The sequence below is a fragment of the Uloborus diversus genome, chromosome 3, assembly GCF_026930045.1.
Source record: "Uloborus diversus isolate 005 chromosome 3, Udiv.v.3.1, whole genome shotgun sequence".
Classification (NCBI taxonomy): Eukaryota; Metazoa; Arthropoda; class Arachnida; order Araneae; family Uloboridae; genus Uloborus; species Uloborus diversus.
The window spans coordinates 117,553,988-117,575,071 of record NC_072733.1 but is presented as its reverse complement, the minus strand read 5'-3'; the positions used below and the strand labels follow the sequence as shown (position 1 = coordinate 117,575,071).

Genomic DNA, 21,084 nt, shown 5'->3' with positions numbered 1-21,084 from the left:
ATAAAGTTGTGTAGGATAAACATTGGCGAGAACAGTGAAGGAAAAATATACTACATGTCGGAAGCTTGTATATGCTCGCTAATTATGCATCCAACAATTTAATTTATTTTAAGCAATAATGACAAGTTTTTTAACAATGCCATGCTTTTTACAAAACTACTTTGTCCATAGTTTTCTGTTTGTTTTCTTAACTGCAAAAATAATGCTTTTATACCTTTTTAAAAAAATCTTAGCTTTTGAAATCCAAAATAAAAGTATTTTACCATGGTACATTTTTTAGGTTACAAGGAACACCTCATCGATTATCCTTTTTTTTTGACTTGTTTGTGGAATGTCTTTACATCTGTAAGCTCATTTGTTTCTTTTTGCTTTGAAAAAGGAATTTCTTATAACCTCCGAACACGCGTCTGCAATTTTCTTCAAATTAATGCTTTTTAGATGTGGTTGTTTATATTTTTATACAAATAACTGCTTGCATATTAAAAGAAAGAAAATATTTACACATACCAATATCAACTCCTTCGATAGCGTCTCCTTTCGGACGAGGGCGGAAGTCATATACTTGACGATTTATAGCTAGATGACGTAAACATCCTTTAAAACTTGACTTTGCTTGTGTTCTCTCTGCGACTAGACTAATATTTGGTGATCCACCAACATACAAATTCAGGCGAAAAGTGATTCTTGAAAACAAACCCTGCAGATAGATTCCATGAATTTATGTGTTTTGAATTAAAAAAAGGAGGGAAAAATGTCATATGAATGAATTTAAAACTAGGGTGACCTGGAGCAATTCCTGTCAAAAAAAACTTAACCTACATCTGGAAAAAAAAAACTGTTCAAGGTTGAATTTCAATTTTTGGAAAAAGTTTGATGATTTACATGATATGAGTTCTCTCTCCTCTATGCAGCCTTATTTTCTCTAGACATTATAACAGAACTTAAAAACAATTTGAATTTCCTGGTCACCCAAACTTGTATATTACACAGATGTTATATTTATTATAAGATAGAAAATTAAAATTACCACATGACTACAACAACTTACCATTTACCTTTTTTCCATTTTTCAACAACTTACCATTTAAAACCCATTTTCATACCTGTGGTAGTTAATTATAAATGCATTTTAACAAGTTCAGTAATTTTTCTCAGCAGAAAATTCATTAACACATATTCAGTATGATATAAAACAATAATTGCACAAAATATAATGAAAAACGTAACCGACATAAGCACGTACCTTTTAAAGATTGAGTTTTTTCTCCGATAGGACTTAAAACATACTATAAAATAGTACCTACTTTTGAAGCTTTATCCTCAACTATCCAATGTGACATTGCGTATTTCAGCTTAATGTACAATTAATACATAAAAATTATCAATTATAAAAATAATATTCTTTAAAATCATTTTATTAACGAAAGACAGCTTTCTAGTTTTGTCAAGTTTTAATTTCGGACAAAATTTTTTTAAAAAAGGCAGACAAAATCCAAAGAAGAAGTTAAGAAATGGTTAATATGCAACAATAACTGAAATTTTGATGAAAGACTTAGGATTGTAGTCACAAAAGTTCAAAGACTTCATTACTTTAAAAGCCTATTGTCCAAAATAAAAAACATAAAAGTTAACAGAACTGAGAAAGCTGCTTAGCAAGAAATATACAGTATTAAAAAGCAATGTTACAGAAAAAATAAAAAGACTGATAGAGAACATGATAACTAAAAATAAAAATGCATTTTTTCTTCAATGAGTATTGAAATTATTGTTGATGTAAGACCTGAAAGTAAATGATTAAAATGCACAATATTTATCATTTGCAATAAAAAAAACTTATTCCATTGATAAAATAATATATTACACACAAAGCACAAAATGCAGACATGAAGAAATATTCTTAGAAACAAGGATAAAGTAAGAAGTCTTTGAAATTTTGCTGCAGTATAGAATAAGATTAAAAAATGTTCTTAAATCATATCATTTTGAAAGTTTATTTCAATTCAAACAGCAGGGTTAAAGCTAAATAAAAGTAAATCAATGTTCATTTCAATTAAAAGTGATAGTACTAAAACAAATGATCTATTGCTAGAAATAAAAATCTATTAAGGAAAAGATTCGAAATTCAAGTAAAACTCAATAAATTTCTTTAATGAACTAAGCCGGATTTATTTTTAGTCCTTAAAGCAGTAAATTAAAGATGAAGAATTATTTTTTATTGTTACTACTTACCTTAGATCTACCTTGGACTTGACTACCACTATTTAGTTGCATCCAAGCATCCCACCTATCTCTGTAGATTGTTAACGTATTCCAAGAACGTAAAACAACTGGTTGGTCACTGATAAGTATGCCTTCACCCATACCACAATCAAACCTGAATATTGTAAAAAAGCCAACCAGTTTTATTTATTTTTTTGAAGAAATTCTGACAAATTAAAATTGATACTTTTTTTTTAGCTTATACAAAATGCACTAAAAATGATTTGAAATATAACTTATAACATGTAGTTACACAGGAACTTGGTCTAAAGTTCATATATCAAACTTCTTAATTTTTAAAAATAACCTGTAAACAGAGTTTTCATTTTGAAGGGGTAGACACAAGAGGGGTTGTTAGTGCTGGCCATGGGGTACATTTGGACACACATAATGCTTGGGGGTCACATAAATAGCCTAAATGTGTCTCTAATGTTATATATAGAAGTTATTACAATAAACTGAAGAAATAAGGTGACAATTTTTAAATAACTAATGAAGACTTCATCTTTTATCAGTCAAAAACATCATTCTTTGCTTGTATATAAGCCATGTAGTCGAGTTCGGACTGAAGTACGGCAGTCAACATGTCTTTACAATGGAAAAAGAAAAAATGTCATCTTCATACCTTATAAAATCATTTCAAATAGGTACAATATGACTTTTCCTATGTTTAAGTCTGAATGCTTGCATTTCCCAATGAAGGAGAAGCTTTAAATAAAATCTATCTGAAAGCTTGGAGAAATAATAGAATAGCTGGCATCAACTCAAAGAAGACTAAAGCTATAAGCTGAGCTTGAAGTCGACACGCATTTAATGAACCACAATTGATATTGCTCGCTTTAAGGCTGCTCTTCAGTGGGGAAGAAAAACGATCTCGCTTGAAAATGGGCTTTTTCTTTAAACGAAAGCAATGTTCATCAGTGAAGTGATTGACACTTCAACAACCAATAGAACGAGCGGTGGCCGATGAAAGTGTGGATCATGTGACCTGTCACATTTTGCAGGGGGACAGACCGGACGCTCCCCTGCTGTGCAGAGTAGTCGAAGGAGGTAATAGCTGACGGCGAAATGAAACCGCAGCTTTTTACAGACCCTTCCAAGGAAATTCTAGTTCTTTCCCTCTTGAGTCTTGACTACATAGGTAAAAGAAAAATTACTCAGTGTAAAAGGCGCGGCATTTTGCAATCCCGCTTGTGATATTAATTTATTTGCATTCGCACTAAAATTAATTTTTGAAACGAAGATTTTTTTCCCCATTAATACGGTTCCTGATCTCATCTAGGAAAAATTAACGAATGAATGAATATTTGCAATAAATAAATTTATAAATTCGTTTTATTTTTAGAAAAATGTTCGTTATTGAAAATTGATAATATCAAAAAAGGAAGGAAAAAAAAAGATAGCCTACATGATCACACTGAATTTTAACGAAATGAACTCCAAATTCTAACAATGCCGAATAAAATTGGGGACTAACTAGTTATCGGTTGGCGAAATTCTTTCACTTCCTCTGCCTGTTTGCCACTCTCCCCAACCCCATCCGAGTTAGCAGAAAACATTCTTAAAAATGAAACTAGATCCTCTTTGCATAGTTAATACTTGATTGTACAATAAACATTAATGCCACTAATTACTTACATTAACCTTTATTTGAACTGATAATATTTATATTTTAGTGCTAAATTAAATACTACTTTGTTGGTTAGTTACCTGTTTTACAAATGTAGTGGCGACTAGAAAAAAATGTGGCTACTATAAATGCCTTTTCTCACCACTGGTGAGCAGAAAATTCCCCTAATCTTTATCTTTGAATCCTTTTCTTTTTGAAAAAATATTTATTTATTTATCTAAGTACTATATGCAGATGAGAAGGCTACGATATCATTTCTCAAGGGGTTGTTATGGTGAAAGTTCTTTCAAATTGAGAATAACAACGGCAAAGTCGCGGACGGCTACGGATAAGGATTTCCTGAATTTGAAAAATTAAAGATTTTTCTCTGATCTTTGTATGCAAGGGTGCTCACCCTGCTCCAAGCTCAAAGGCAAAAATCACTCCTTCCCCCACTCTCAATGTTTGTAAACTATCTTGCGTTGAAATTTTGCAATAAAACTAAACCTAGCACTTTTAGAGTCTCAGATTCCCAGTTACTAAATTCGGCAAAATACATGAGGTATCACATGCATTATATGACCAAAAGTATTGGGACACTTTCAAAAATTCACAATTTTACGGATTTCTCAAAAAATAAAAGACCAATTGCTCTCTGCTCTGTAATTTTTTTCTCATGAAAAGTATACTCCAGACGTCAAATCCAATAACAATTAAGTCTGATATTCATTTAGGGGACCAGCAACAAATAATCTGTTCTTATCATGAATCACTCTATAACGATGGCAGGAAAGTGTTGCCAGTTTGCTAACAATTCCTTACCATTCGTCGCCTATCCTAGAATTATAGAAATTCGGCTCATTAGATTGCTGATAACTTTTTAAAATTTAAAGAAATTGCGGTGGAATTTTTTTCATGGATTGTAGGATGTATCTGAGCTTTGAATTATGAACGTTATAAATTGCTATCTTTCGTGTCTGCGCAGTGAAAAATTAATAGCTTTAACTGTTCATATTTCAACAAATTTTCAATATTTTAACTTCAAATTTTATTATTATGTTTCTCTAAAATGCTGTCAAATATTTTAAAAGTTTAGTAACGTTTGACGAAATACTCTGCGTAATATAAGGCGAAAACCTTCAAAAAAATTTTGCATTTTTGAAAGAAATGCTTATATTTCCATGGGTATAAGAGATACTTTCACAAAAATATAAAAATAAGTTTTTGATAGATTTTTAACTCATTTCTGAAAATTATAGCTTATTCCCAGCAATTTGCAATGAAAAATTATAAAAAAAACTTTTTTACTCAATTTGTTTTCGGTCCCCTAAATGAATAGCAGACTTAATTTTTATTGGAAAATGACAACTAGAGTATACATTTTATGCGAAACAAATTATAGAGCAATTGGTCTATTATTTCTCGAGAAATCCCTAAACATGTGAATTTTTGAAAGTGTCCCGATGCTTTTGGTCATATAGTGTATATAGTGCTTCTACTTCAACACATTGAGTTTTTATTAAAATTTTCTAATGAGTCTTGTTGGTGTCTGATCCTCGTTAGTTGTCATAATAAATATTAAGGGTTGTCCTTTTTCTCAGAAGGCACGAAAATATTACCTACATGTATATCTGCCTGAAAAAAAAAAAAAAAAAAAAATCTCGAAATACTTAGATGAAAAAAATCTCAACGCCTCGCTCTGCCAGATTTTAAAGTTTTTATCGCTCTGCCTCGTTTTCATGCATCTTGCATTTAATGAATCAATAATAAAAAATAAAAAAAAGGGCAAGAAACAGATTTGCAGGAAATACATAAAGTTGAAACAAAAATGAAAATGAACAGCTTACATTTAGGAAAGCAATTATAGGTACAAGTAAGGGTTCACAATTAAAAAAAAAAACAAACAAGACAAACTTTTTCTTTTAAGTTCTGTGTTACGCACTTCTGTGCCGAAAAATTATCGTATCCTGTCTTCAGTCACAGAATAAAATGAATGTTCTAATCCAATGATTATCAAGTAATTTTCATTCGTATAGAACAAAAATCTTTTTTGAGATCCCACATTTTCTATTCTATTGACTCCTAGTAATATGTAAATACAGCGAGAGAAAGGATTTAGCTTCTTGTTTAGGAGAGGGAACCATTTCTATATTTAATTAACATGATCTTTATCGTAAGCATACTATTTACTCAGAAATACTCCCTATTTTCCCAAGCACTCTGTTTGGGGGCTATGCCTTTTAATTTTCTCGAAAATAAAAATTTTCAAAATGCACTTTTAGACGATCTCTGGTAGTATTTGGAAGTAAGTAAGAGGTCCTGTGATCTTCCACCAGCAAATTTTTGAACTTGAAACGCCAAAAACACAATTTCAGGTTCTTCAATTCTGTTAGGAAACGGGGAGTTCGGAAGCTTTCCCCGGAATTTTTCGAAATAGTCTAAAAACGCAGTCTTAGTGTGATGTTGGGGGGAGGCAAAATTTTTAAAGTGTTATAAACATGATTGTAGGCCATCTTCATTAACGTTGGGGACATGCAGGTTTTTGAAATCCAAAAATGCAATTTTAGACGACTTTTTTTTTTTTTTTTTTTTTTTTTTATGGTCAAAAAGAAGGACTTTTCACAAACTCCCTTCCCGAAATTTTTTGAAATTAAAGCCATAAAAACGAAATTTAAGACGATCTTTAATGATGTTTTTTTAAGGGGGGGTGCTTATGTGACCTGAAAACCTTTATGCCTGTAATTAATTTTTCTACATTGTATTAAAATGTTGATCTAGCTTCTGAGAATGAAAATAGAAAACAGTGAAAATTTGTAACCCCCATTCTTAATTGTTCACATTTTAGTTAGCTTTGTCGGCAACATAAGGCTGAAAACGTCATTAAAACTAATACATACATTGCTTAGTAATTCTACCACGGTGTGTTTTTTACATTAACTGAATCATATTAAATTGCTAATATATTTTTCATGATTTTCTATGTATTTAATGAGTATGTTGGTGTACGGAATGTTTTCCGCTATTGAATTTTCCACCTCCCAAACCTTCTAAAGAAATTTGACGAGTCTGGCTCTTAAAGACACAAATAATTTTCAAAAATGTTTGTTGAGCTGTGGAAAGCACTTTATGTGTGTACCATTTGTAGTAACATAAAACACATGTAAAACGATGCAAAATACCCAGTATCTGGAATACGATTTAATCTATATATAAAAATATTTTTCTACTGGAAGGGAAAAATGTCAACTTTTCGCATTCGACAGCATTGTAACAATGTTCATTATATTGTAAATAAACAATTTGACTCAGAAATATTCCTTTCAAATCTATTTCTTTTCAAACCACAAATTTGAAAAAAAGCAGATGTTGCGAATTTAACAGCTAATAGCACGCATCTACATGGATTCACTTTCAAAAGCACTTGATTCTTCACGAAAGCCTTAGGAAAAGAGGAAAGAAGAAAGGACGTCCAGCGGAGGTCATTGAGGGGAACTAATGAGAGGGTAATAAATCTTACACCCCATTAGCTTTTACCCCTCAAAAGGGGAGGTAACTATTCTAGGGCGGGGCAAATGCAAAAAGTGAACGTATTTTGAAATTTTTTTCAATAGTTAAAACATGATATTTGTTTAAAAAATGGTCGCATTATTTCAAACAAGATCTCAAAAGAGAGCTGGAAATATTTTGCGTGTCAGGGCGTTCTTAAAATTTCGATAGCACGAGTTGCAGATGTTTTACAGAGCGAAATGTCCAACAGTACCTCATTTTCGAAGAAATTCATTTTTTCTCGAATTTTAAAAAATCGGAGAATGGACACATCAAAAAAGTAAAAACTAAAAGAAACAGACATGGTCTTGAAAAATACTCAGAAAAAAAAAACGGATCCGAAAACTTTACAGGAATTTGTAAAACAAGCTCCAACTTTCCCCCCCGTAGGTTAACATTAGATCCGAATCTTTCAGACTCTCAGTGAAGAGCACCCTTAAGCAGGGTTTGCTGGACAAAAGCAAGTTATGCTTCCATAGATTTAGCATTGTACTAACCAAATCTATCTGACTTTCTCGCTAAATACAGGTTCTCATTAAATCAAGGCTCGTTATAAGTGAATTCAAGCCATTTGTCTTTGCCATTGTAAATTATTAATGTATAGTTATATTTATGGAGTCCAAATGTGCCCCAAGCATACCCAAAGTAGGGGTACATGTGGACAATTTTGCATAGTAAAAAATAAATAAGACGTTGTCACATCCCCTAATATTTGAGCACTCACATATGAAGGGATTAGGGGTCAGGTTGTGGATAGTAAAAAAAAAATTGAGAAAATAAAATGAAATTTGTTAGTTTTTCACATGACAAACATTTTGCATTTCGTTAAAAAAAAAAGTCCTCATGTGCTCCTCTCTCCTCTAGCTTGTTAAAAGCAGCATGAAAAAAGCAGATTTGTAGTTACCCCATGAATTGATTCTTAACATCTAATTCAACAGGGCGCTAGAGTTGCTGGGGAGTGTTTTTGCTGCTCCTGAGATAAGTGATTTTTTACTGTAATTGTTTATTTTACTACTTTAGTTTCAGTATTTTTATTGTATTTTATCATATAATTAAGTATTCTTGTGCTTTTAAGTCTTATTTTTGATTTACTTGCTTTCTTAAAGTGTTTTTCTATTCTTTGTAGCTAAGCCTAAAATGTGCTGATTTCTTGTTGCTAAGCCTGAGTGCTCTGTTAAGTGTGTAACTTGTTCATTTTAATTTACTGCTTGTCTTAGGATTTTGTAATTTTTGTACCTTTTTCTTCCAATGCTTTCTAATTCTAATAATTAGTTTTATTTCTTCAATTTTGCATTTTTATATTGACTTTTAAGTGTACTATTTTGAGCTAGAATGGGAGTTATATGCATAATGATGGAGGTTAAAAGTGGTAAAGGGGACAAGTGGATTTCTTGTGACCTATGTCAGATGTTCTGCTTGTTTAAGGGGAAGGATGAGTCTGAGAAGGATTTCATTTGCACAAATTGTGTTGAACTCTCAGAAATCAGAGTTAGGATGCTTACTTTGGAGGGTGAGTTAGCATTAGGCCGTAGGCGTTTAGATGGGGTAAACACTCCAGAGGGAAAGGGGGAAGTTAGCAAAAAGGAGGTTGGCATTAGCTGTGTGTCAGATTGTGGGAATACTCCAGAATTAAAGGAGGAAGTTAGTAAAAAGGATGTGGGCATTAGCTGTGTGTTAGATAGTGGGAAAACTCCAGAGGTAAAGGGGAAAGTTATTGCTGAGGCGACTGACTGGGAAACAAAGGGTATAATTTTGGGAGATTCAATGGTGCGTGAGGTGGGAAACTCAATAGGCAGAGTTAGACGTAAGGTGGCTAGATGTTATTTGCCAGGGGCTTGGGTGAGAGATGTAAATAGGGTCGCTGAAAAGAAGGGGGTATTTAATAAAGAGGATGTAGTTACTTTGTGGGTGGGAACTAACGATGTAGGCCATAGTAACAACGATGAGTTTACAAAGGAATGGGATTCCCTGTTGGACAAAGCAACCAACTGTTCGGCAAATGTCCAAGTGGTTGGTTTGCTTCCCAGGTATGGAGTGCATAGGAGTTGGTTAAACCAACGGGCTAGGTGTATGAACCTGGTACTCAAGGAAATTTGTGTTAAGCATAGTATCAGGTTTATTGATGTGTGGAGTAAATGTAAACGAGATTTGATTGCTAGGGATGGCCTACATCTGAGCTCTATAGGGGTCAAAATGGTTATTGGTTTGGTTTTAGAGCAGTGGTGGCGCTAGGAAATCTCCGACAGGGTGGCAAGCTTGCCCGACAGGGGGGCATAGCCAAATTTTAGTTTGCAAGATTACACCCCCCCCAATTCAGGTGATAAAGAAGCTAATCATTCTTTGCGTCTAAAAACACGAATTCCCCATAAAAATTAAAATCAAAAAATAAAAATTTTAAAATAGATAAAATGAAATATGTAGGGGGGAAAATCAAATTTAAAATGAAAAACATGAAACTAGGTTTTTGTGAACAGGGTCATCGCGAGATGAATACACTAGAACTGTCTGAAAATCAAAATTTGACGAAAAATCTGAATATGATGTAAAATCATTATAAATGTGTGCTCAGAGTTTTTTGCAGAGAAAGAAACTTAACGGGAATTTAGTTGTGGGTGTAGAAATCAGGGGGGTCCGGGGGTTCTCCCCGGAAAATTTTCGAAATTGTAGCTTTGAAAACGCATTTTAGATGATCTTCGGTAATGTCAGGGAGAGAAGGGTTTGGGTGCTCACCCCCAAAGAATTTTAAGAAATTGAAGTCCAATAAACGAAATTTTAGTCGATCTGTAATGGTATTTTATAAAGAGTGAGAGTCAAGGTGCATCCCCGAAAAAGTTTCAAAATTAAAGTATCGAAAACGCAATTGTAGGTCATGTTTGGTAACGTTAGGGTGATGGGGTTAGTGACCGATTAAGATACTGAGGGCTCCTCGCCCCCCCCCCCTCCTTCCGTAATCAAACCTAATAAACACACAAATTTACGTGGTGGAAACTCCATGGCTCAAGGTCATAGCGGTGCTCATCCACTAGCTCAAAATATGGTATTGGGGAGCAGAGAAACCCACATCTTAAGTAAATAGAAGAAGAGTAACTAGTATTAAGTTAAAAAATTCAAAAGAAACTTGAGCCCGATGCCTAGCTTTATATTAAGATGCACCTCGCGAGTTAGAACACGTATAAAATAAAATTTATTTATATTTTCTTTCATTATCTTAGCTTTCCGGGATAACTTGGGAAAGAATGGAGAAGGGAAAACGATCACAACTACTAATTTTTGCTAGCGCAAAAGCAGAATCAAGAGAAAAAATTGAAAATCTTTTGAAGAGCGTAGCTTGCTAAAACCAATTACAAGTATTTTAGTTGATAACAAATAGAAACTGGAAACGGATAAAAATTTTGCGCTAAAATAATTAGAAAAGGTGCAAATTTTTACGGTTCTTAATTAATTTCTATGGGAATAAAAGGTCTACATCGATTAGGCCTAGCTGGTGGTGGATGGAGCCGGCGGGCAGCCGGGCTAATCAAATAAATAATCATGATCATGTTTCATAGGGGCCGCGAACATATTTCATTCCTAGATTTTTAAAAATATCATCGTACAAATCACAGTTATTTGGAGGAAAATGTGTGGGCCGCCGAAGCATGTTTGAAACAGAAAATAAAAGTTAAAATGTAGTGAGCGAGATTTAAATTATTGAAATGAATAGTCACACCAGTAGTTCTAAGCAGGACTGCGGAGTCGGAAGAAAAATGACCGACTCCGACTTGGGGGAATTTTAGAGCCTTCGACTCTGATTCCACAAGAACTGGCAGAGTTGCAGAAAAAGGGAAAAAGATCGACTTCGACTGTTAAATTTTAAAGCCTTCGACTCCTGACTCCGACTTTGTTACCTCAAAATCAGTCCGACTTCAACTCCTCACCGTTGGTTCTAAGTTTTTGAATGTACAAAACGAAAGTAATGTGTGTGTGTGCCAAAAGAAAAACAAAAAAAACGAAACTTGATAATATGGTCGGCACCATGCTAAACTCGGTAACAAACGAAGGTGAAAAATCACGAATCTCGTTTTTCAAATTCAATGGTTTGCCATAGTACTCAAAAAGGGCTATTACTACAGTACACTCCCTATTATCCGCGGAATTGAGTGGCTCAGGTACCGCGGATAATGCGAAGGTGGTTTAAAACCAGAGGTAAAGAAGACAGAAATTATCTTTTGCTTGAGAATGATTGTATTGTAAATAAAACGTGAAACGTTTAAAAGAGATGCGGCATTAAAAAATATTTGTATTTCAAGCTCTACAGAACAATAAACTAAAATTTAAATCATGAGGTTGACTTTCCATCAACCTAAAACATTGAACAGCCCAGAAGTGAAAACAGTGACCACAACAAAAAAGACCACCCCATCCACACCCCATCAGAGAATTTCCAGAAGACCTGTAGGCTTTTTCCTAACCTTTCTCAATCGGAACAGATGATAAGGATAATGTCGTACGCTCCTTAGGGGATAAACTAGGGATCTTCAGTAAACACATGTGTTTTACCGAAATCAGCTGAACGCTTTCCCTTGAGGCACGTGTCAAAGAGAAGTCGATGACAATGCTTCGACTTCCACGTTTTTTGAGAAGGAGCACTTGTCGTGGGAAAGGGGGGAAAAAATCTGGGACGAATTGATTTCAGATCTGTATTTTTGAAGAACAAAATTTTTCTCCACAAGGATTGAGTTAACTATTTTTTTTTCTTTTTCCAAGACTTTCGCGGATAATCCGCTCGTGGATATTCGAGAGTTTACTGTACTTCAGACAATAAGATTTACACTTAATGTTATTTATAAAAATCAAAACATTGAAAATAACTAAAGCGTCTGGTGGACAAAAATATTGTTTCGGCTCTCTTGAAAAGAGCCAATTTTCACATTCGGTAGTTCAGCATAGTGCCGACGATATTACGCCGTAAACAAACCTATTAAGTATCAAAGTAATTAACATTAATTGCACAAGTTTCTCTTGTGTAAGGTTTTTCTTTTTTTTAATTAACTATATACCTAACTTTTTTATTTTTCAAATTTTTTGAAGCATTCATAATTCGAAAATGCATAACCATTAGTTTCAAACTTTTTATTGAACATGCCAGTTGAAATCTGTCATACTTTCAAATTTTAAGTTTTAATTCACTTTCCAGACTAAGGGAGGAAAATGTCAATTCAAAGTCTTACCTCAAAATTTATCTACATGGACCATTTTTGCAGATCTGCGGAGTCGGAGGGAAAATGGCCGACTCCAACTCAGGGCCGGATTTAGACTTAACGGGGCCCTAAGCTATTTTAGGTATTGGGCCCCTTTTGTAGTTTTAACAATGTTTCTCTCGGTGGTGTAAGAGAGAGAGAGAGGCATTTTTTAAATTTTTTTTCTCCTTTACTATGTCTGTCTCTTTCATCTGATACATACAGCAATACTTTAATTTTTGTTGATCGTGTTTTAATGTGTTTTTCCTGATGTCCTGTGTTGGATTGACCTTAAGAGGGGAAATGTTATCAAGAAAGTGACACATGACTCCCTTTTAAGTGGAGTACAAAGTATACCCAATTGTAGGGAGCCCGGGGATTTCTTCCCCGGAGGAAATTTTGAAAAATAGATATAAAATTCTGCATTTTGAAGCCTTATAAGATGTAGTTGGAACTACAAAAATATCAGGACAGAAATAGGCAAACAAAACTTTTTTTAAGTTATAAATTATATCAAAAATTAAGATAATACACAGTAAAAATTGTTTTTGATTCGAAAAACCAATGACAGCAGTCGACAGAGAGAAACAGCGCGGGAAACGAAAGGACAACTCATTGCTTCTTGCTCACATTGGCTTTCGATACAATTAGTTTTTATCACCCCTCCAACTCACCGACAAACAATTCAACTCCGACTCCTTTACCTTAAAATCAGTTCGACTCCAACTCTCACTCCGACCCCGCAATCACTGGCAGTGTTACAGGCATTGAGGGAAAATGACTCCGACTCTTGGAATTTTTAACCTACAAATGCCGACTCAGACTCTTTGTCTCCAAAATCTGTCCGAATCTGACTGCGCAGCACTGCTTTTTTTTTAACACTATTTTAGCACTTGAAAAAAAAAAGCGTATTGTAATAAAAAATAGAATATAGCTCGCAAAAAAAAAAAAAAAAACAAGATTGAGTCTGGTAGCAGTCTGTAAGTTGGTTTGATCGATCTCGAAGGAGCAATGTTGACTTTTGAATTGGACTTGGTCCGATCAAATGATTACAGCGGTCTGGGCTAAGCGCAGCTTTTACTTTAAGTTAGAAACATGAGTTTCGACTACATGATAACATCTGAAAAAAATAAATTTGGAAGCAAAATGTATGTTTTCAATTGCTTTTAACACATGATTTATTTATTTATTTAATTTTGCCTTTTCCAAAAGGTTCGCCTCTCCCCCTCCCCCAGACATTTTTCTCAAAAAGAACCCAAACCCGATGCGTTACCAACCCGACGTTTAATAATCCAATGATTGTTTGGTTGTGCCAAGCCCGATGTTTAGTAAATCATTCTCATTTCTTCTTCATTCCCAACAAAAATATTATGCAGCCTACAAACAAGATCAATATAAGTTTTTGAGAAAAATGTATTTAAAATGTTAAACATCTATTTGCTTTTATTATATTAGTCTAAAGAATTTTTTTCCTGCATTTAGCATTTGCCGACAAGACATCATTTCACTGAAAAATTAAATCTACTTTAGTACACTTCCTTGTATGAGGTAAAAGGATAGTTTACTCATCGATATGTTTTGTTGCAGAATAATCCAACAATAATCAGAAAAGTTGTAAATAACTATAGTAATAACTTACTTGTAACTTCTGAGTGAAAATAAAGTACTTTAAAACAAATCAATGAGTGCGTCTGCGTCTGCACACTTGACATGCTGATGAAGAGCTGTTTAGCGAATGTAATAGGAAAGCAAAAATCTCCGAAGCATGTTTTTTCTCGGATGACAACCCCCTCCCCTCTCGTCTCGTCCTGGCTATTGTCATTCGGTACGTATTTATCTCGTAACCCGATGACGACGTCTTAGGTCTGACCGATAATCACCACTACATTCTGCAGGGACGGGGAGGGGATGGTACTCTTTTAGTCCAAGTGGACACCCTGAGGTCAAAACCAGCTCATAGACACCCTGCATCGACAAACAGAAATTTCAAGGATCAAAACACCATTTCCCCCGAAGCAATAGCTATATTTTGTCACCATCTGGACGACGTTATACGGACTCGGGCTAAAGTTGCCTCAAAGGGGATTGATTTTTTGTTTCCTTTATATATATATATATATATATATATATATATATATATATATATATATATATATATATATATATATATATATATATATATTCATATATAAGATACTTCTACTTTTTTCTACTAATTTTTTTTCGAGTTCATATATGAGAAAATTTTTATCATTTACGATAAACGCCAAAGCAAACAGATTCCCCGACGAAATACTGAATTTTCCCCGACGGGGGGGCAAGACGTTTCCGACAGGGGGGCAATTGCCCCCCCTGCCCCTCCCTTGGAGCCACGTCTGTTTTAGAGGCTTCAGAATTAAAAAACTAAGTTGGAATGGGGGGCATGGTTTAAGGAGCAGAATTCGAAAGGGTATTAACTATTTGGATTTTAGTAGAAACAGAAATAGGGTGTGGCTAATAAGAGAAAAGATTTTAACAGTTGGGATTCAAATAATCGTGCAGCATTAAATAAAAGTAAGATGGGCTTACTTCAAGTTTTTTATACAAATGCTCGTAGTATTAGGAACAAGATGGAAGAATTGAAAAGCATAATTATAGATGAGAGGTTGAATATTATTGGAGTTACCGAGACATGGGCTACCGAAAGTGATGATGATTTATTATCTATTGCTGGGTATAATTTGTTTAGACAAGATAGAGTAGGTAAAAGAGGTATTGGGGTTTTATTTTATGTCAGAGACACTTTAACTTGCAATGAATTGGTAATTAATGATAAAATTAATGAGATTGATATGATTTGGTTGGAGTTGATGAGCAATAAGGGCAATAAACTACGCTTAGGGAACATTTATAGGCCACCCAACTTAAGCCAGGGTCAAGATGAACAGATGTTTAGTATTATTAGTGACATTTCAAGCAAGGGGTCAGTCATTATAATGGGAGATTTTAATTTTCCAGGAATTGATTGGAATAATTTTTACCATAGTAATAGCAGAGAAGAGGAATTTTTGAAAGTAATTGGTGACTGTTTTTTAGATCAAATTGTAACTCAGGGTACTCGACAGGACGTGATTTTGGATCTAGTTTTCTGTGATATGGAAGGTTCTGTTCAGGGGTTATGTGTAGGGGAACAGATTGGAGACAGTGACCACAACAGTATTAGGTTTGGGATTAAATTTGTTACGCACAAAGTAGAGAATTTTAGGTTAGTGCTCAATTTCAGAAATACTGATTTTGTGGCACTTAGGCAGAGTTTGAAAGCAGTTTTTTCTTCTGGATTGGACAATAGCGATGTGAATCTTCAGTGGGCAGAGTTTAAGGAAAAGCTAGCGAAAACGGTTGGGGATCATGTTTCTTTTAGGAGAAAGGGTGTCAATACTAAAATTTGGCCAATGTGGTTCTCCAGGGAAACTAAAGACGCTCAAAATTACAAGCAAGCTGCTTTTCATAGGTTTAGAGAAACTGGTCACAGTGCAGATAGGCTCCAATATTGTAAGGCAAGGCGTAAATTTAAGTATTTGGTATGGATTCAGAAAAGAGAGTTGGAGCAAAGACTGGAAGATAACATAAACATTAATCCCAAGAGGTTTTTTGCATACGCTAATTCGGGGAAAGTTCGACATAGTCATATTGGGCCAGTGGTTGATGAGCACGTAACTTTAATTCAGGACGATAGTGATATTGCTAATGTTCTTAATAACTTTTTTTCGATAATTTTAACGATAACTGTATCTCAACAGTTGACACCAACAAGACACAAGCTATAGTACAGCTTGAGGACTTTGTATTTTCCAGGGATGACGTTTTACTTCATTTGAAAAAAATTAAAGAGACTAAAGCTCCGGGACCTGATAATATTTATCCAAAAATTTTAGTTGAATGTGCGGAGGAATTAGCAGTTGTAATCGTAAATATTTTCAATGCTTCTTATAACTCGGGGACAGTGCCAGAGGACTGGAAGCTGGCTAACATTACACCCCTCTTCAAGAAAGGGTTTAAAGGGAGTGCGGGAAATTATAGACCTGTGAGTCTAACTTCGGTGGTTCGCAAAATTTTTGAAACATTGATAAAAATTAAGATAGTAAATTTTCTAGAGACTAATAATCTATTGACTAGTTTTCAGTACGGTTTCAGGAAAGACAAATCTTGTGCAACTAATTTATTACATTTCTATGACAAAGTTACCATGGTTTTGGACAATAAGAAGCCTGTAGATGTTGTTTACATTGATTTTCAAAAAGCTTTCGATAAGGTACCGCATGTTGCTCTACTTAGCAAATTAGCTGATATAGGAATAGGAGGGAAAACTTTCATTTGGGTAAAAAACTGGCTGACCGGAAGGAAACAAAGGGTAGTTATAAGGGGAAATTATTCTAATTGGAGTGAGGTTTTAAGCGGGGTTCCTCAAGGATCAGTGTTAGGGCCTGTTTTGTTCATTGTTTTTATGAACGATATTCACAAAAATATTTCTGGGAACATGAATTGTTTTGCTGATGATGTCAAAGTTATGGGGACTGTAGATAATGAAGAACAAGCAAAACAGCTGCAAGAGGATCTAGATCATATTACGGAGTGGGCTGATAAATGGGGTATGGCTGTTGGGAAATGTCAAGTGCTACATTTAGGGCATGGAAATAAGTGTACAAGTTATTATTTGCAGGACCGTCGCTATAGGGGGGGGGGGGGGTGAGGGGGGTGTCTCACCCTCCCAATGATTTCATCCAGTCGGCAAAATGAGTTTGAGTCGGCATTTTCAATATTTCGGAATTTTAAAGCATTCATTAATTAAAAAATTAAAAAAGAATAGTCAACAAAGTTACTTCGGCATTCTTTCGCCGACTGTTTTCTTTAGCGCGTCATTTTAAGGGTGCTTCGACTGGTCCGTGAGAAATATGGCACGGCCCAATCGTCAAATTAACCAGAATCGGTAATTTTGACTTTTTAGTTTCGGCATTCAGGAAACGTTTGGTTTTTTAAAAAATGTAGTACACATGGTACAGATTTATAATGAATTATAAGCTTTGACAGGAGAAAAGAAAATATGAACAGTTTGTGCTGGCATACCGTGTTTGACAGTGCTTCATGTTCATTCTGATAAAAAAAAAATTTCAGACAGGATCATTTTTTTCAACTACTAACTATATGCCGATTGCTTAATTTACGACTGCTTATTTTCCCGACACAATAAGCGCTCACCGAGAAATTTCATTTAGAGTCGGCATTTTTTATATTTTTCAATTGATTCTGGATTTAAAATTTTTGAGTAAAGTAATATGCAGCTTGACATGTGCACTTTTTCACATTTAGAAGGAAAAATCAAAAACATAAATAGTTTGCATATATGTCTTTGTGTATCACATGAAAGATATAATTAATTAGCCGACAGCTAATTGCACTGCATTCTGAATTTTCCAGCTGTTATTTCAACAAAATTTGATTTTGCTGACATTGTATCCAGGGACGCCACGAACTGAAATTTTTGGGAAATTCTCACTTGGGGGGGGGGGGGGAATCTTAATTTGCCGAATGATAAAATAAGGGTATTCAATATGCACCCATAAGAAGGGACACTCGAGAATTTAAAAATTGCAATAATGTCTCCAAATTTGCCGAATAGTTAGACCAAATTTGCCAAATGAGGACATTTCGAGGATTCACAGGGACCTCCCGTTGGGGTGCCTAAAACTATCTAAGTCAGCAATTTCAGTTATAATCAGCTTTTTATTTTTAGAGCTAATTCTGAATTCCCATGTCTTTGGTCATATTTTTTCCATTTTAACAGCTTTAAAATGCAAAGCACGAATTTTTTGCTAAAACAAGGGTGAATTTCATTTTAGTGTTTATTTTGTAAAGGTTAGAAAGAAAATGTAATCTTAAAATATTATTTAGAAATATTCGGGAATCTGTATTACACATCAAGATAACCTAACTATTAGCAACCAACTGTACGTTTCAAACATTTTTATTTTATTTTATTATTTTTTTTTCAAAATAATTATTCAGTACAGTATATAGAAACGAACGGCAAACTTCAGTTTAAAAATACAAGTAGATTAATAAACATAGAGTTGGGCCGTCGACTCATTTATAAAATTGTATCGTCAATAAAAATCACAGCAAAGTGGAAAAAATACACGGGGCGCTGAAATGAAAGACATTAAAATATTATGAAACATAGTCATCTTGGTAGATATAAAATGTTAGATTTTTGAAAAAAACTTCTGAAAACATCTTCAGCACCATTTCCGCTTTTTTCTAGGCTGATGGGTAAAAATCGAAATAGCACAGATGCCTATTTGTCGACAGAAGAAGTGTATTGTGTCGTGATAATTAGTAAAACAGGAGTACAGGACCATTAGTCCGTCTATTGTAGCATTCGGAAATGTCGCCGAGTAGACGGCGATGACTGCGGTGGCACTAGAAACGTCGGGCCTTCAGGCTCTTTTCTGTTTAGAATCTTTCTCTGGAACTAAGAGCTCGAGGGAAAATTAGGGAAGTCTTGGATCAGTTTGTTGTGTGCTGTTGATTTTAGACCTTTTGTCGTGCTTAGTGAACTTTCCGCCAGAAAAAGAAATTGGTTACTGGTGCTGGATCTCTGATGAGATAAGTGGCATTGCTTTTGATGTCCTTGCTATTCTCAAAAATTGTCGATCAACGGATCTGATTTTCCTGATCCTTTAAATACAGAAATAAGAAAAAAAAAAAAAGAGTCTTCATTTGTCGATCATTACCGCGATTTTAATGATAAGCATTTATGAATACCTCCTAAACAGAAATAAAGTTGATACAAAAAGTCTGCTTTCAAGAATCACAAATCTACTGGATTGCAAGTACGTTGTGAATTGTAATTCCTATTCTTAAGTTGAAGCTATTTTTTCAAAGATGGAAGCTTTTCTGCACTGTGTTCACACAGAATGGCTATGACAGGGAGTTTTGGTGTCATATTCAATCAATTCTCCTGTTGTAGCTTTTCAGTTCACACACACTTATTACAGTCGCTACCTAATTTTCAGGTTTGATATTTAATATATTTTATTACATATTTGTTCATCGCTTTTTTTTTTTTTTTTTTGTTTAATCAACTTGCTTCTGTAGCAAGATTGATAGGCATAAAAAAAATTGAAAGATAACAAAATTTAAATTTAATCTCCGAGTGCTTTCTCCTGCGTTAAAATTGCTTTGAATGTAATACCAATAGCTGTACTATGATACTATACTATAACTTTAATTAATGTGTTTGTTTACCGATTGTCGAATATCTAAATTTGTTTACAATTAGAGCGCCTAATATTAAAGTACCGTTAATAACTCGAAGTCCCAAGAGACGGGCTAAATGGTTCGAGTTATTGATAGTTCGAGCTATGGGAAGTTTTTTTCTCATGAAATAATGAATAGTGGTTCTTTATTTTAATCACACAAATCAAACTGTTTGAAACCCGTCAAAACACTGGAAACTTTCAGCTTTGCAGGAAGCAAATAAAAAATTGTTCAGGTTGAGTTTTTCTAATAATCAATTTAATATAGATCAATATAGATCTTCACACATTACAGTAAAAATACAAAGCTGATGAAACTAAGGTGAATGTTTCCAGCTCGTAAATACCTCGCACAAAGTGTGTTTACTACATAATATTCATTAAGATTCAATCCTTTCGCTTTAAAGCATTGGCTTTGATTCGACGATCAGGACCTTTAGAAATTTGAAGATCTTTATTTCTGACATCTTATTTGCTCCTGTCCTCATGCTGTACCCGAAAGCAGAACAACATCCCCTCTTTTTACGAAAATTTTGCGCCTTTGAAATTCATGATTAATTTAAAAAATTCAATCAAATTACAGATACGTAAACAGAGCAATTCGTCGTAAGAAGCAATACAAATAAGACTTCCGCCGGAAGTTTTGAGTGACCCCGTGCAGCCCTGCCACCTAGTGTTCAAAAGAGTAAGCGTGGCTTGGAATTTGGTGAATACACACACATATATGTATATATATATATATATATCAACGCACAGCCAATACGGCTGAAGCCTCAGACTTGAAATTTGGCAGGCATATCCACATGATTACGAAAGTATCCACTAAGAAAGGATTTTTCGAAATACCAATTAGTTCGGGAGAAATTAATTAAAACCCGTTAATTTCTGTGAAATTAAAACCTGTCATTGAAATTTAAATCCCTTATTTTAAGAGGCTTTCCTCCATTCAAATCATTATTCAGTACTTCTCAACTTTTGGTCGATAGCGCATTTTAAGTTTGATATTGTTTTTATTTCTCACGTGATTCTTCGAGGTTTTTCTCAGGTCAAATAATAATGTTTCTGTCTTTTGCTTTCATTTTTTCAAAACTAGAAACGAAGTTTTTAAGAACATCATCATAGGCGGACTATCCTTTTGAATTTAGAAGAGTGCAGT

The 21,084-nt window shown here is 34.3% G+C and overlaps 1 protein-coding gene across 1 annotated transcript in view; it reads right to left on the bottom strand.

Moving 5' to 3' along the window:
- Positions 1-21,084, bottom strand: part of LOC129218159 (pikachurin-like) — a 587,112-nt gene that overhangs the window by 28,140 nt on the left and 537,888 nt on the right. The window contains exons 5-6 of the mRNA XM_054852374.1: positions 2,230-2,374; positions 508-697 (exon numbers count right to left, since the gene is read on the bottom strand). Of these exons, the coding sequence (XP_054708349.1) occupies positions 508-697; positions 2,230-2,374 (335 nt within the window). The remainder of the gene's footprint in view (positions 1-507; positions 698-2,229; positions 2,375-21,084) is intronic.